Here is a 16,388-nt window from a genome sequence, read left to right on the forward strand (position 1 = left end):
TATATCTGGTACTATAAGCCAGAAGCAGTTCGGATTAAACGATGTCCCAACTGTGAGAGAACTTTCACTGCCGAAGCAGACGATCGATTTCAAGAGCCTTGCCAGCCGTTACCAACACCTGCGTGGGTTACCCGTCGCAAATTATGATGATGCTGTATCACGTTTACTCAACGGGGTGAACAACATGAACCTTACTGTGCCTTTAAGAGTCAAGGAAGGGCAATTCCGAGAACCAATCGCTGTGAAAACCCGATTGGGGTGGTGCGTGTATGGTGGAGAAACAAGAAACCGAGTGTCGACTCCAAATGAAGGAGTACCAGTCAAAGGGATATGCGCATCGAGCTACCCTAGCTGAGTTAGCCAATGTTGACATGAGACGAATGTCGTATCTTCCAATAGGTGCTGTGACGAATCCAAGGAAGCCTGGCATGGTTCGCATCATCTGGGATGCTGCGGCGAAAGTGGACGGCATCTCGTTGAACTCAATGCTCTTGAAGGGACCCGATCAGCTGGTCTCGTTACCCGCGATCTTGTCACGCTTCAGGCAGTTTGAAGTGGCAGTTTAAAGTGGCAGTTTAAAGTGGCAGTTTCAGCCAACATACAGGAAATGTTCTACTAAATCTCTATTCGACGAGATGACCGGCATTCACAACGCTTTCTGTGCGGAAGTGATCCATCCTGTGCTTCTGAGGTCTTCCTGATGGATGTGGCGAACTTTGGATCTTTGTGTTCCCCGGCGACTGCTCAATACGTCAAGAACAAGAACGCCGAAGCCTTTGACGAAAAATATCCAAGGGCAGTAAACGCAGTAATCCAGAATCACTATGTGGATGATCTGTTGGATAGCTTCGAGAGTGAAGAAGAAGCTTCTCGCGTGGCTGAAGAGATTAAGAATATTAATCGATGTGGAGGCTTTAACATACCTAACCAGTTGTCAATCAGCAAAAGGGTGCTTAGAACCCTGGGGGAAACCATTCCCGCCGTAAGCAAATCCGTAAGCGTTGACGTTAGTCATACATATGGTCGAGTTCAGGGAATGCTGTGGATCACTGAAGGGGACGTGCTTCTTTTTTCCAATACTATGAAGGAGAAAATTCAACAGTTGCTGATCGACAATGATCGACCCACGAAGAGACAGATATTGGAGTGTCTAATGAGTTTTTCGACCCGGTACATGGTTTAGCGGACCGAAGTTCCTGCAAACTTCCGGAAAAGGAATGGCCACAACAGAAGACAGTAGAAGAGAAATTGCGCCCTATTTACAGCCATGGTACCGTACCAATTCCAAGAACTTGAAGAGGAAAAACGGAAGTAAGGAGGCCATAGTCGGTCTGCTCGACACGACAGAGATTCAAACGGCCGAACGAAAACTCATTCAATTGGTTCAGTGGCAAGTATTCTGCCACAAAATGGTCGTAATTAGCAGCAATTTGCAATCTCCCACCGGGAAATTGGAAGAATTGGAGAAAAGTAGCAACCCTCTTACTCCAATAATGGATGAGTTTACTAATTTCTTGGATACTTTCGATTCTACTGTGTTTTTCGACACATCCATGAAGGATGAGATAGGCAACATCATCATCATCGCCCACGGAAATCTGCTCCAGTCGACGACCAACATGCGGGCCACCCGCCGGATCTTCGTGGGGGTGTTTCCAGTTGACTCACACTAGGACCGAAGGATACGCCCAACATAGATATTTACCAACATCACCTGAAAGATTCTCATGCTATATCCATTTCACCAGCCACTGTCGATCGCCAGCTGAAGATTAGATCGGTCAAAATAGACCCCTGCGACCGCAATACGACATTACCTAATGATGCTATCCTAGTTTAAAGATAGTCGTTAATTAAAATTAGAAATTACCCTTGGCATCTTAGAGTTTAAGCAATGTGCCTTTAAAAAATATATATTATCGAATAAAAAAAAAGTACTCGCTCAGGCTTCCACATCTAAAATGTATATTTCGACCCTGCAGCATAGCAACTAAGGTATAGGAAGAAAAAGTGACGCTTTAACTATGCGGACGATTGTTGGAGAGCTATCCCTACATCCTCAGGAATTATTTATAAACTACGTAGACTGACTGAAATATAGGAAAAGTTTCTCAATAGTCTGCGTTTGTCTGAGTAAGGATTCCTTTCTAAGTATACTTAGTTTATAAACATCAAAAATTTTAAAACACGTTTGACATCGATTCCCAATAATTACAAATTATTCAGTATCGAGTCTCAATAATTCTACAAAAACATAGCACACACTTAGAGCAGATTATCGAGCTCGGGATAATGAAATGATCGGGAACAATCTCTTTTCCGAAATTCGTTGAAGTAATTTTCGGATTTCTCGTTAAAGCGCATTCTTTCACCGAAATTTTAAATAGTATATGTATTGATGAACTTGTCAGCAATCTTCCTAAATAAACATCGAAAACCATGCTCGTGAAAGTTCAGTTCTCTTACCGAAGTCATGTTCAAACCCGAACTCATACATTTCTCGATGAACATTAGAAAAGGTCCCAGGAATCAGGAATCAGAGCAAATTTGTTTTTAGCATTATTTTCCCGATATATAAGAGAAAAGGATTGAAGAGAAATGGTAAGGTTTGAACTAGGAGGATGGGGAAAATTGACGACACAAAAACACAAAAAAGCAGAAGTAAATTCTGCACCCCTAATGGATGTTGAACAATCTGCTGGGGATCACATTTAGTGGAATCAGAAGTAAATTCTGAACTTCTACGAGGTCCCGAACAGTCTGCCTTCAACCCCCGAGAGGATTTAGAGATCTTACAAAAGCGACACCATTCAGCACTCCCGGAAGAATGCAGAACGATTCGCTGTATGTACGAGCAGAAGTAAATTCGGTACCCCACAAAGGGTGCCAAACAATTTGTTAAACTCTATTTAAGGTGAAAACAGAAGGAATTCATTCACTCCAGGAAGAACGATGAACCCTTCTGACTATAGCTCCTTACCACATTGGATGAGAAACGAGAGAATATCATTTAATTGTAGCTCCGTATACACTGACTCAACCATGTATGGAGAACCAAAAACCCGGATACGTAGTTGCGTCAATGCGGGACAGTTACATATCAGATGATATGAAGTACCGTAATCGCATTCACACAAATCACACGAATAATACTCAGCACGTTGAATAGTAGCCATGTGATAATTGATTTTGCAATGTCCAGTCAGAGCTCTGACCAGAATACTGCAATGATGCTTGGAAAAATGCAGTAGACACTTTGACATTTTCAGATTCAAATCTGGTAAAAATGCTTTTGTCTGAGCGCAAGTTTGCAAGCTGCGCCAGTTGCTGGCATGTTTGGATGCAGCCCAAGAACGAATCTTGTGCTTTATCCAACTAGTTGAAAGTGGTAAAGCTGGTTCAGGACCAACGAAATCATTCGTTGCACCAGCTGTAGCCAACTCATCAGCCCATTCATTTCCAGTAATACCAGAATGGCCGGGTACCTATAAGAAGTAAACAGCATTTGAAATGCTGAGGTCTTCAATTTGATTTCGACATGCGATCACTAGATTCGATCGTGAATCATTCGAACTGAGTGATTTCGAGGATTGTCGGAACAAAATAAATTCGATTACCACAGATTCTCTGCTGAAGTGCCGATTGTATTCCACTCAGAATCGAGTAGAACAACTGCTTGGAACACAGTACAGTATCTACCAAGTGAATGAGACTGCTCTGGCCTCATATCACGACAGTAGACACCAGCACGACCATTCAACAGAGAACCGTCCGTATAACAAACCATGTGTCCATCAAGTTGTCGTTCCAAATAACCAGACAACTACAACCAGATTTATCACGAAGAGGATAGCTCACATTAAATGTTTTGAATAGAAAACTGCATGTGAGAGTTAGGTCACTAAGAGCGAGTAAATACTCATTCCACGTAACCATTTGAGACCACAAGCGAGTGTGACTAGTAGCATAATCTAAAGGGTTACTGTTCCAAAGCCCTGTAACCTTAAGACGGTATGCACAAGATAATGCTTCTTGTTTTAGGAACACATGTAACACATGGATCAATAAGTCCCGATACTAACAATGGAAACAACATTTTTTTTGCAAATTTTTTTTATTCATCAACATAATCACCTTTTAGGGTATTACAATGGTTTCAACGTTTTTCCAATTTTTCAATACCATGTTTATAAAAAAATTTATCTTTCGCTTCAAAATAAGCTTCAGTTTCAGCGATGACGTATGTGTCAAGTTATGTTACTCCTTTTTTTTCGAAGATGGCTGCAACGATTTTCACAAACTTAGGCTCAAATGAAAGGTCTTATGGTCCCATAGGTTGTTCTTGATTTTAATTCGGATATGCCTTCTGGTTTCGGATCCGGTGAAGTGTATTTAAGTTGAAAACCGTCATCAGGCCGTCGATGCAAAAGAGGGAAAAAAATTTCTAAATTTGGCGGAAAATCATTACACTTTGTAGGTTATGTTAGATGCTGGCCACACGAACCTAGATTTAGAGGCGGATTGATAAACCGACTGGTCGCTTTAGCCATTGATATAAATAAGCTTCCTCTTGTAAGTGTCATAGCACCTACAATCATTGATATATATTCGATGGTAAAGATTCAGGTACAAATTCAAATATCTAAACAGCCTTCTTTTTGTAAATATTTTCGGCGTTATACTGGAGGTCTGATAGCTCCAAGAGATGTTTTCGGTTGACCCCATCTCTATAATTTCAACTCTATCTTCAAGTAGACTTCCATAAATTCAATATGATTCGCAACACAATAGAACAGATAACAATGTGAGAACGCTGCATATACTTTGTCTAATTAAAAATTCCTCCCACAATAATTTTCGAGCCGCTGCAATTCGTTGCGTGCTGTGGCGCTTACCATGTCTAGAACGAAACGGAAAGTGTTGTACTGATTGGCAACCAGAAGCCCAAGTCGAAGTTCCCACAACACCAGACAATGCCCTTCTCAAACGACAACCACCGAACGGTCACCCTGTATCCAAGAACCAACTGTCCCAGATCGACATGCTCAATACGCGCGAAAACGATCGCTTCAGGCGTATCGCATATGGAACCTGTGGTCTTTACTGGCCCTATCATTAGGTAGGCATGTGCTGTTCGCGCTTTTTTCTACTCATTTTCGTTAATTCGTGCGCGGGAGGTATAGAAGTGTATTGTTGATTCACGCTGATCGCTGGCGGAAGCTTTGCGCGAATGCTTATGCTTTTGTTAGTATAATTTAAGCCGTCGCCAGTTTCGGACAGCTTGGCGGTTTTCTCGGTGTTTTGTTAACGTCTCGACAAAACAGACAAAAGTGATAAATTCACAATCTATAAAGAACAGTTTGTAAAATTACTGGTTTAGTACAATTTATGTCGTCCTGGAAAACAGTGCATTCCGAATGATCGTCCCAATACCCTAAACGGGGATAATAATTGTAAATCTAGAATTGTGCAGTGACTACTGGCCTATAAATTTGGGTTTCGAATTTTGGTGTGTTGTATGCATAAATAGTTCACAAAAATCAGTTGCCAGTCATTTCGTAACAGTGATGAATCGAAGTGTTATTTACATATCGCGACATACAGTGCAATTGCTTTTCCATAGATTGTTGCTCCAAAATTCAAACGTGCAAGACGTGATTTCGCACTCATGTTGACAGCGAAACGGAACCCCAAAGAATTTCACCCTCATTCATGGAAGTTTTTTTTATATTTTGGTGATCGTGCTTGGAATTACGAAAGCCAACTGTATGATTGACATGATTGGAAAAGACGAAGAGTAACGGAACAATAATTTAATTCAAAACAAATTCGAAACTATTGTAAGGTTCAGAATATCATACAAATATCCAAATATGTATGGGGAAAGTACATTACTTTGAAAAAATATTCTTGAATTGCGAAGGTGCATTTGGTCTTTTGGAGAGTGCAGAACTCATATAATTTGTACCATATTCAAAATTGTATTAGCAAAGATCAACATACAATATCAAAGGCTGATAAATATTGTCATGAAGACAACACCGTTATGTACTGTAAGAGTTAAAGTCTCCTGACAACGGCATTTTTGCGGGAAAAGATTCCGTGGTATCATAATGCAGCTGTTTTTCAAAGAAGGACGAATCTTACAAAAGTAAACAAGACTTTCTTGTGTCTATGAATAAATGCTTCAAAATCCTACAATTTTGCCTAAACATTTCGATAATGGGCGAAACTGTCATTCCATTTGTTTTCGTAAGTTTTGCCCTCCGTACTCCATGCCAACAAACAGAGCGATACTTCAATTGCTAGACTGCCCATACTCGCATATCAGTCCCATATCGATTTTCGCCAATATTGAGTTAGCTTCAGGAATACAATCTATTCTTAATATACTCTCAGAAATTGCAATAAAAGTTTATGGTTTGTTCAGAAAAATGTGAAAAAAATATCAACTTATGTCTGTCCCATATGCAAAGTACCCGAATACCAGTCCCATTCAGTGCAAATATCAATAATTTCATTTGTTTCAATATTGGTATAGCAAAGGTGTATTACCGATATTTCATGTAATAATACCACGATTTAGCATTAGGTAGCACAATAAATTAAAAAATTCAAAAATAAAATTTTAATCGTCTTTTTCTCGACATGCCGATTTTCCACATGGGACTGATATGCAAGTATGGGCAGTAGAAAGGAAGGGCGAAAATATTTTGTTTTCGTTATTTTAGATGGTTTCCGAAGTTTTCACTACTGGAAATAATAAATGAGTCGATAAAAATAATCCGCGGATTTGTCTTAATCGCGAAAACTGCGTACAGGAGGCACAGTAAACACATCTACAAAAGGGCAAAACTTTTTTTTATGTTGATTTATTCAGTTGATATAAAAGAAAAGCGGAAAACTTTGTTTACCTGTTCAAGATAAACCAACAGTTCATCAAATTATCAAAAATTTATCTGAGAATACTACACGACTACACAGTATACGATAATTTCTAAATAGGAATTGAAACCAAATTCGTAACATTCATCGATGTTTTTCTCCATTCGCTGTCAATGTTAGAATAGCCCTTCTTTGATAAACAGCCATTGGAATGAAAATCGGAGTCCCTAGGAGAAATGAAAACAGAAGACACTTACATTCAATTGCAAATGGACTTACTATTTCAATAGCTTAAAATGAAGGGATATAAACCTAAGACTACTGGAATTTTTCGAATAATATTGAAATCATAAAAACTGATAGATACACTTCTTATTATTTCATTTGCAAAAATCCATTTGATTCTCTCTACGCTTGATGCAGCTCTGTAAAATATATGATATTTCCTCGCAAAGGGTTTGTTGCGAACGATCTAATTTATCTACATTATTAATCACGATAAGTTTCAAATTATCTGGATCGAACCCTTGTTCGGAGATTTCAGTTCAATGCAAAGGGTGCTGGTCTTACAATCCAGTTGTCTCGAGCTCCAACCTCAACCTGGATTCCTCATGTCAACAGGACACTAATCACAAGCAGTGTTGGGAAAAATTCAAAAATCGCGACTGAAATTTTTAACAAGTGATTTTCAGATGAAAAAAAGTACAGGTGTACAATGTGTATTATAATTCTAAATGGCACCTTAGAGAATTTTGATGTCGATTATTTCATTTCGAATTTGCTTATTTCAGTAAAAGAAACTATCAAAATGCTGTACAGGATTCATTTCTTCCTTTTAGAAGGGCCAAATTGTGGAATTCTCTATGATATTTAGCACAGTTTGGAACATTTTTTCCGAACGATTTTCACACAGCGATAAGTGAACGGAGCAAAACAAATTATTTTAGATTTTCACTAAACTGATGATTTTTACCTTCGATTTGCAAAGAAGTAATCTTAATAGTTCTTTAGATAACATTTAGAGCCATTAGATCGGATGATTTTATATAATGTTGTCCACTTTTCGTTTTCTTTCTCTCCAATGCAAACGACCAGCAGCTCTGCTGCCTGACGCAATCGCTCTTGCTTGAATTCAAACTAGCTTTGCGAACAAACCGCAACACATCCGCTCGCAGTGCCGAATGACGCCAAACTGGTTTAATGCGTCTTCTCGTCTTGACGACCGGAAGGCAAATGAGAACTACGACCTGTGCGTTTCTTTTTTCAACCACGCAGAAGGTGCGCTCTCCGATGCCGCTGCTCGAATGCGTCTCCTCACCCTGACATCTGCTTCCATCCAATAATCGATTTTCGCTTTTTTTTGCATAAATATCTGTTTATTAATCTTATTTTGGTGTATTACATCAACGTTTTACAGTACAAGTGTTTTGTCCCTTTGGCCTTTCATATTTGTTGTTCATACGATTCGTTATTAATAATAGCTGTTTAGTTACTCTTGTTTTACATACTAATGTTTAATCATATTATTTATTTTAATTATTAATAAAATATCTACCTACTTATAACTATCCCTAACCTAATACGTACAAATTTTCAATTATTTGTATTACAGAGATTCAGCACCTCTCTTCAAACTTCGTGCAGTATTTTTCGAATTTTTGTTCTAGTATATACAGGGAGGCCATCTCATGAACTTCACTAGTCCTTGTCCGAGGGGGTAAATTTAAAATCATCTTTAAGATTTTACTTTGAATGCGCTGAAGCCTAAGTTTGTGCGTTCGTGCACAGCCCCGCCAAACAGGGGCTGCGTATTCAATTGCGGGGTAGATGATTTGTGTTGTGTCTTACGAATTACAACTCGGTTAACAGAACAACATTTATTAAATTTTATAAAACAACATTTAATTTAGAGCGTTAAAATAACGTGTTTTATTCTCCTCAAAGTCTACGAAATCACTTCGCGTAAAGCACTTGCTGTCAATCTCGTCGTGGTGAGTCCGCCAGTGCTGCCATATCATCTCCCCCTTGAAGTCATCACGTGGTGCTCGAACCTCGGCGGAAGACACACTGATCGTCCCCTAGTTGTACAGGATGAAACAGGTGTTGGAATACGACTCGGTTTTTTAACTATTGAACCACTCGTATTTGGAGTCGTCGGATGTTCAGACTTATCATTACTTTCTATCGGTATAGGTGGAACAGATTCCTCTGAAACGATTACTCCTGGTTGAGTGATGCCAAACTCGTCTAGCAGAATGCTCAATGGAAAATGATGATCACTCTCTGTTCGCTCACGGTGCAAATCATCTTTCATTTCAAAACGGGTACGAAGTTGGTTGATGTGCGAACGAATTAACTTTTGCCTTTGCCCAACTATCCACACATTATAGTTCACTACTCCCAGCTTCTCAACGACTTTTCCGGGTTCCCAGGACTAGGTATTTCGTTTGCACACCTTTGCATATACCAAGTCACCAGGTATGGACCGACGCATCGGGCATCTCTCTCCAGACTGCCTAAAATCTGGTGCTTGCATAGGACGCAGTAGGTCAAGTGTAGTCCTCATTCGTCGACCAAACATGAGTTCAGTTGGATATTTTTGTCTAGTGGTTTCACTTGGCGTTGAACGATAAGTTGCTAGAAATACCTCGAGTGTCTCCTGGACGGGTTCTCCCTTGTTTATTTTCTTCATAGCTCTTTTCATTGAATCTACAAAACGTTCCGCCTGTCCATTAGATTGCGGATGGTGTGGAGCAGTCAACATATGTTTGATACCATTGTTTTTGCAAAATGATTCAAACTCATCACAGACAAATTGAGCTGCATTGTCCGACACTATTACCATCGGCAATCCAAGCCGTGAAAAAGAGTTTCGTAGATTTTGGATCGTTACCTTCGCCGTCATCGTAGACGATGAATATATCTCCGGCCATCGAGAAAATGCATCAACGATGACAAAGAAATATAAACCATCAATTGTTCCCGCATAATCGATGTGAACGCGTTGCCAAGGTTCCGGTGGAACAGGCCATGCCACAGGTGCAACATGTGGTGGTGATTTTGCTGCAGCTGCACAGTCCGTGCATCGATTTACTGCTTCTTCGATGGGCCGGTCGATACAAGGCCAATAGACAAAACTCCGAGCGAGGCTCTTCATTCTGACAATGCCGGGATGTCCGTAATGTAAACGCTGCAATATTCGTTTTTGGTAGATCTTTGGAACTACTACTCGCTCTCCGAACAGAATACCGCCTTGAGCTAGTCCCAGCCCGTCTTTACGATTGAAGAATGTCTTTACATCAGGATCACTGATTACCCCTAACGATTCCGGCCATTCTGTTTCCAAAAACTTCTTCACTTGTTTTAGCACTTTATCCCGTAGTGTGGCTGTGGCTATCATTACAGTCGTCACCGGAATAGAAGCTATCGAATCCTCCAGGACTGCCGCCATGTCTTTCTCCAGACGAACACTAGCGATCTTCCGTATATACTGCTGAAGTCATAAGCCTGGAAAGTACATCTACATACCCGAATTTCATAGTAGGTACATATTCAACACTGAAATCGTAGCATAGTAACGTCAGACCCAGTCGCGGCAATCGTGCTTTAAGTGAGTTTACTGGCTGCTCGGCCACCCATGGAAATTGACCATCAATGTCAACTTCCCTTTCTGAGCAGCCTAGATAGTCGTGTAGTGTCGGTAGCGGTTTTCCAACTGGCTAAGAATAACGCTACGGTCCACCTGTACCGATGGTATAAGTCCACCAAGCAGGTAAGCTGTGTGGCATCCGGCGGAATTATTTTCTACCAAGAATCGATCCACTGGATTCCTGTTCCATGTCGCAAAAGGCCACAAAAATAGGAACTCCTAAGTCAAGGTATATTTCCGTGTTGATGACTGAATGGCTGCAGGAGGTTAAACAATGCAGTCGTGAACGGAATATCTTGGGTTTTTCCTTTACTGTGTTAAGCAAAGCTCTGTCACAGTGGACGATTTTATTCTTCGCAACTCGTGGGATTTGAATGATTAAAACATTTAAAAAAATCCTTTCATGGTTCGCTATAGGTGATTATGTATATTATGTTTCTTCTAGTTGTTGTACGATAAGTGCTGGAGATGGGGTGTTCATTACTTTAATTGATAATGGTTAGAGTGGCACAACTCAATCTCCAGCATAAACGTACAGCAACTATGAATCTATCCTTTTGCGACGGACGGTAAAGCTTTTATAGATTTGGTTCAAGAACAATATTTTCAAAAGGAAAAGTTCTACGTTGGAAAATTGTTAAACCCAGTCTCCGTTGCCTTCAACAAGAACGGTCTGACTAATCAACGCGAAATGCCTTAAGCATGCATACTTGAAAATAGTGCTCTCGATGTTTCTCTCATAGCGGAGCTCACAACTCGGGATATTTGTGCTGTCACAGTTGGTATGATTGATGGCATAGACAGGAAATATGTCTATTGTTTGGCATATTTACCGTATAAACAACCTTCGCCAAGCGATGACTTCAAAAATGTTGTATCATACTGCTGCAAAAGTGATTTACCGCTTATAATCGGTAGTGGCATCAATGCTTACCATATCATTTGGGGCAGCACAGATATAAATTCGAGAGGCTCTGATACGATGGATTTTGTGAGCACATAGTTAATGCAGGAAATCGTCAAACTTTTTCGAGATTTGGAAGAGAGGAGGTTTTGAACGTAACTCTCTGCTCTGATAGAATTGCGCATGAGTTGGTAAATTGGCTCCTATCCGATAAGCTCGAACCTTCTTTATCTGATCATAAGTACATCTTCTTTGATCATTCAAAAGTGAAATTTTATATTATCACAAATCGTAATCCCAAATCTACAAACTAGGACCTCTATGAAGAGGGCTTGACGACTAGATTTGACGGGTCAACCAACAATTGAAACCCCAATTGACCTCACTCATAGTTGCAGCATATGAAGAGGCTTGTCCACTTCGGATTGTGCGAGCTACTAGAGGAACTCCTTGGTGGAATGCTGAACTTGCTAGACTAAGGAAACTATGCAGAAGAGCTTGGAACCACCGACGAAGAGATGGGTAGGGGGCATTCGTGTCGGCTCGAAGGGCTTTCACAAATGCTCTTCGATCGTCTGAGCGAAGTGGTTGGAAAAGCGTTTACACTAATGTCTCTAGTCTCAACGAAGCTAGCAGAATTAATAAGTTACTTTCGAAATCTAAGGACTATAATGTCGGTTTCTTAAGAACTTCAGATGCTGAGTACAGTGGCGTTTTTTAAGGGCGGCTAACCAATTTTAGGGACCTTTTTTTTGCTCGCCCAAGTCATGTTTTCGGAGATGGAGTTCAGCTTTGTTTTTGTTTTGCTCACTAAACCAACGATGGAGGCGGCAAATCTCAGTACTCACCCACTTGTCTGATGAAGGTGATGTACTTCACTATCTTTTAAACACTCACTTTCCAGTATGTATGGAGCCATCACCGAGAGTTGTTTCTGAGACCTTTTCGGGTAGTTACGATTCTTGGGCCCTTGCTCGAAGCGTTGTGACGATTGAATCGGTCAAATGGGCAGTTGAGAGTTTTGCTCCGTACAAGTCTCCTGGAAAGGATGAAGTTTTCCCAGTGTTACTGCAGAAAGGGTATGAACATTTCAAACATGTTTTGAAGAAAATACATACTTTTAGTCTTGGAACCTAGGTGTTGATGGTTTGTTAAGTAAACCTAATAACCTTTCCTACTTACGATTTTGCCGACGATTATTATATATTGATGACCGGTATAAGCATTAACACTCTCTTTGATTCAATGCAGCAAGCCCTGCGATCTGTTGAGCTATGGTGGTGGTTGGATTATCTGTAAATCCGGGCAAAACATCAATGGTGCTTTACACTCATCGTAGGATAATCACAGGAGCTCGTCCGTTACAGTTCTTCGGTTCAGAGGTTACTGTGGTTGGTCAAGTTAAATACGTCGGGGTTATTCTTGATTCAAAACTGAATTGGTCTGCTCGCATTGACTTCAGGATTAAAAGAGCTTGCATGGCTTTCGGCCAATGCAGACGAGCTTTTGGCAAATCATGGGGACTCACACCCAGATATATTCATTAGATCTACACAACTATCGTTAGACCAATTTTAGCATGTGTCTTGTATGGTGGCAAAAAGGCGACAGTTCAGTCAAAGATAAATCATCTCCAAAGGATGGTCGTAATGGCGATGACAGGAGCATTCACGACAACTCCTACTGCTGCTCTAGAGGCGCTACTGTGCATTAAACAACTACATGTGTTCCTAAAATAAGAAGCATTATCTTGTGCATACCGTCTTAAGGTTACAGGGCTTTGAAACAGCAACCCTTTAGACTATGCTACTAGCACACTCACTTGTGGTCTCAAATGGTTACGTGGGATGAGTATTTACTTGCTCCTAGTGACCTAGTGACATGCAGTTTTTCTTTCAAAACATTCAATGTGAGCTATCCTCTTCGCGAGGAATGGTTGACTGGTTATTTGGAACGACAACTTGATGAGCACATAGTTTGTTATACGGACGGTTCTCTGTTGAATGGTCGTGCTGGTGCTGGTGTCTACTATCGTGAAATGGAGCTAGAGCAGTCTGTTTCACTTTGTAGATCCTGTACTGTGTTCCAAGTAGAAATCTACGCGATTCTGTGTGGAATACAATCGGCACTTCAGCAGAGAATCTGTGGTAAACGAATTTATTTTTGTTCCGACAATCAGGCAGCCTTAAAAGCACTTAGTTCGAATGATTCACGGTCGAATCTAGTGATCGCATGTCGAACTCAAGTTGAAGACCTCAGCATTTAAAATGCTGTTTACTTCTTATGGGTACCCAGACATTCTGGTATAACTAGTAATGGATGGCTGATGAGTTGGCTAGAGCTGGTGCAACGAATGATTTCGTTGGTCCTGAACCAGCTTTATCACTTTCAACTAGTTGCGGAGCTAAAATAAAGGATATTCTATCGTTTCTCACCCAATGTGGTAAGGAGCTATAGTCAGAAGGGTTCATCGTTCTTCCTGGAATGAATGAATCCTTTCTGTATTGACCTTGCATAGGTTTCAGCAGATTGTTTGGCATCCTTTATGGGATGCCGAATTTACTTCTGCTCGTACATACTGCGAATCGTTCTGCATTCTTCCGGGAATACAGAATGGCGTTGCTTTTGTAAAATCTCTAAATCCTTTCGGGGTTGGAGGTTTTATTAACTGTGCATTTTGGCACCTGCAGATCGTTCAGTATCCTTTATGTTTTGTGCTGTTTTTCCACCTCACCCACTTCACAATTGTTCCTTTTATCCTTCCCTTCCCATCAGGAAATTGATGAGAAGCTACGGCAAGGCACAAATCTCAAAATAACTAGGGGAACGAGCCACTTGAGCCAATTAGTTCTGATTCCTGATTCTGGGTTCTGGAACTAGATTTTTGAACTGAATTAATTCAGATTCGAGTTCCAGAATTCTTGAACTGAGTTATTGATCTGGATCTTGAATCTAAATTTTGCAATTGAATTCGTCGCCAGTCGCAAGTTCCGAATTAAATGCTTTAATTCAGTTCCAGTTCCTGAATATTTGGAATTCAGGTTCTGGTGTAAAAAGTACAGTCGTAAACATCGAATAAATTTCATAAATCGGTTTATTTTAAAACCATTAAAATATTTCCAAAGAACCATGCGAAGCTCTCCTTTACCGAGTATGAATATTTTTAAAAAATAAATATAACATTGTTTGTTGTATTGTGTGGTAGAATATTGTTGTCGTCAATAAGTCATACTTTAGTATAGATGCACTGTTACAATTCTGGAAGCTCAGCAGTAAAAGTTGCAAATTTCACACAATCAACCAACTCATACGAACGTTGATTGATATTTGGAAGTGTGAAAGAAGCATGCCAATTTTATTCGTATTCATGTTAAAATATTACCTCTGTTTCAACCAACTTCGCAGCCGATTCATAGTGTACAGGACCATAGCTTGACTAATGCTACAAATCTACGATCCTGACTAATCCTTTCAAGTCGGGGCTCGAAAATATGTTTCCTCTAAGATTTCTTCCCAAAGAAGAGAGTAAAAATAAAACATGTAATATTTGAAGCTGATGCACACCAACATGGTGATGCTAATTATGTTGGTTAATATCGATTTAAAATCTAATCACATTTCTTAAACTATCCACTCGCACATCCATTGTCTCGAGCTAATGCAACATAATATCTCCAAAAGGTTTGACCATCTAACTTAGGTTAATTCTAGGCTATCATGTTTATTGGATTATTAGCGTATATTATAGCGAACCAGGTGTTTCGTTCAAAAGATGCTTCAACCAGATAGATGCCAATTTTTCATATTTTCAACTAACTACTGTTTGGCTTTAAACATATGCAAATCGTGACATTATGTGTTATATTGGGAAATTTCACGGGCGACTAGTTTGTATGGCTCACCAGTCACCATAATAGCACCACTTGTGTTGGCCTTGAAAAACTGTTATAATTCTTTACAAGCCAACAATCTTCGCTTGTAAACTAATCTTCGGCGCCCTAGCCTAATTTGAAGCAACCCAAAGAAGCAGTTTAATTACGTGGGAATTTTACGCGTGCTCGCTTAACCGCTATGTTGGTTCGTAAATCAATGATTCATTCATTTGTTTTCAACTGTTCGATATAGCTATTCTCTACAGTCAGTCTTTGATTAAGGCACATCATGTCCACGTTCGCTTATTGAAAGCAGCGGTACTTTAAGCGATCAACGGCTACATCATTCAGTCGCCATAGCGCACGAGGTCTTGTCGCGATCCAAGTGAGGTGCGATTATATTGTTGAGTGTTATTTATTTTTCCCATCTATGAATGAAGTTAGACCCGCCGCGGTATACTATCTACACATGACTGCGAGGCACGGAGTTACGACTTCTTGTTATGCGATTAAGACATCCATCGAGAGATAGTTTAATGATGGTACTTTCGGTTTGCACGTCTGCATTAATGGGATGGTTGTTCTTTTCAAGTGTTTTGTTAAATTGAGCTTGATTGATGGTAAATGATATTATAAATCATGCCAAAACCATGTCAAAATACATCAACTTGAGATGGACATGTAGTTGTTGAGTGATCACCATCCGTGCCACTGCATATAAGGTATTAGAAAACATATTATGTGCAATGCAATGCGTCATATTTTTACAAGTTTCTACCAAACATAGATTATTACGAGCATACCACAAAGCACACACGGTTTGGTCAACGAGGAAAAAAATCGCGGATTGTTTGCATTCGGCCCAAATTGATAGTGTAATTTTATACGAACAAATCATTATCATTGCTATACTTGTTTATAGTGAAATTCGGGCATGGTTTAAAATTTATATGGCTTCCAGAAAGACTCAGATCCAAATGTTCGAAATGATGTCCAGGAAAAAACGTCGTTCGAAATTTACCAAGTTCCTCCATATTTGTTTATCTCAGGCTGTTTTATTATAGTATTAGTAAGAAAT

The 16,388-nt window shown here is 39.9% G+C and overlaps 2 protein-coding genes across 2 annotated transcripts in view; one reads left to right on the forward strand and one right to left on the reverse strand.

Moving 5' to 3' along the window:
• Positions 1 to 5,281: 5,281 nt before the first annotated feature.
• The window catches only part of LOC131433898 (uncharacterized), a 39,966-nt gene continuing 28,859 nt past the window's right edge, over positions 5,282 to 16,388 (forward strand). The window contains exon 1 of the mRNA XM_058600506.1: positions 5,282 to 5,509. The gene's annotated coding sequence lies outside the window, so the exon portion shown is untranslated. The remainder of the gene's footprint in view (positions 5,510 to 16,388) is intronic.
• Positions 9,320 to 10,336, reverse strand: LOC131433897 (uncharacterized protein K02A2.6-like). Its single transcript, XM_058600505.1, has one exon. The coding sequence runs from the start codon at positions 10,334 to 10,336 to the stop codon at positions 9,320 to 9,322; it is 1,017 nt and encodes a 338-aa protein (XP_058456488.1).

Source organism: Malaya genurostris, chromosome 3 (assembly GCF_030247185.1).
Source record: "Malaya genurostris strain Urasoe2022 chromosome 3, Malgen_1.1, whole genome shotgun sequence".
In the NCBI taxonomy this organism is placed as follows: domain Eukaryota; kingdom Metazoa; phylum Arthropoda; class Insecta; order Diptera; family Culicidae; genus Malaya; species Malaya genurostris.

Excerpts from the sequence above, each read along its gene's own strand:
- LOC131433897 (XM_058600505.1), bottom strand. The coding sequence starts at position 10,336 with ATGGCGGCAGTCCTGGAGGATTCGATAGCTTCTATTCCGGTGACGACT.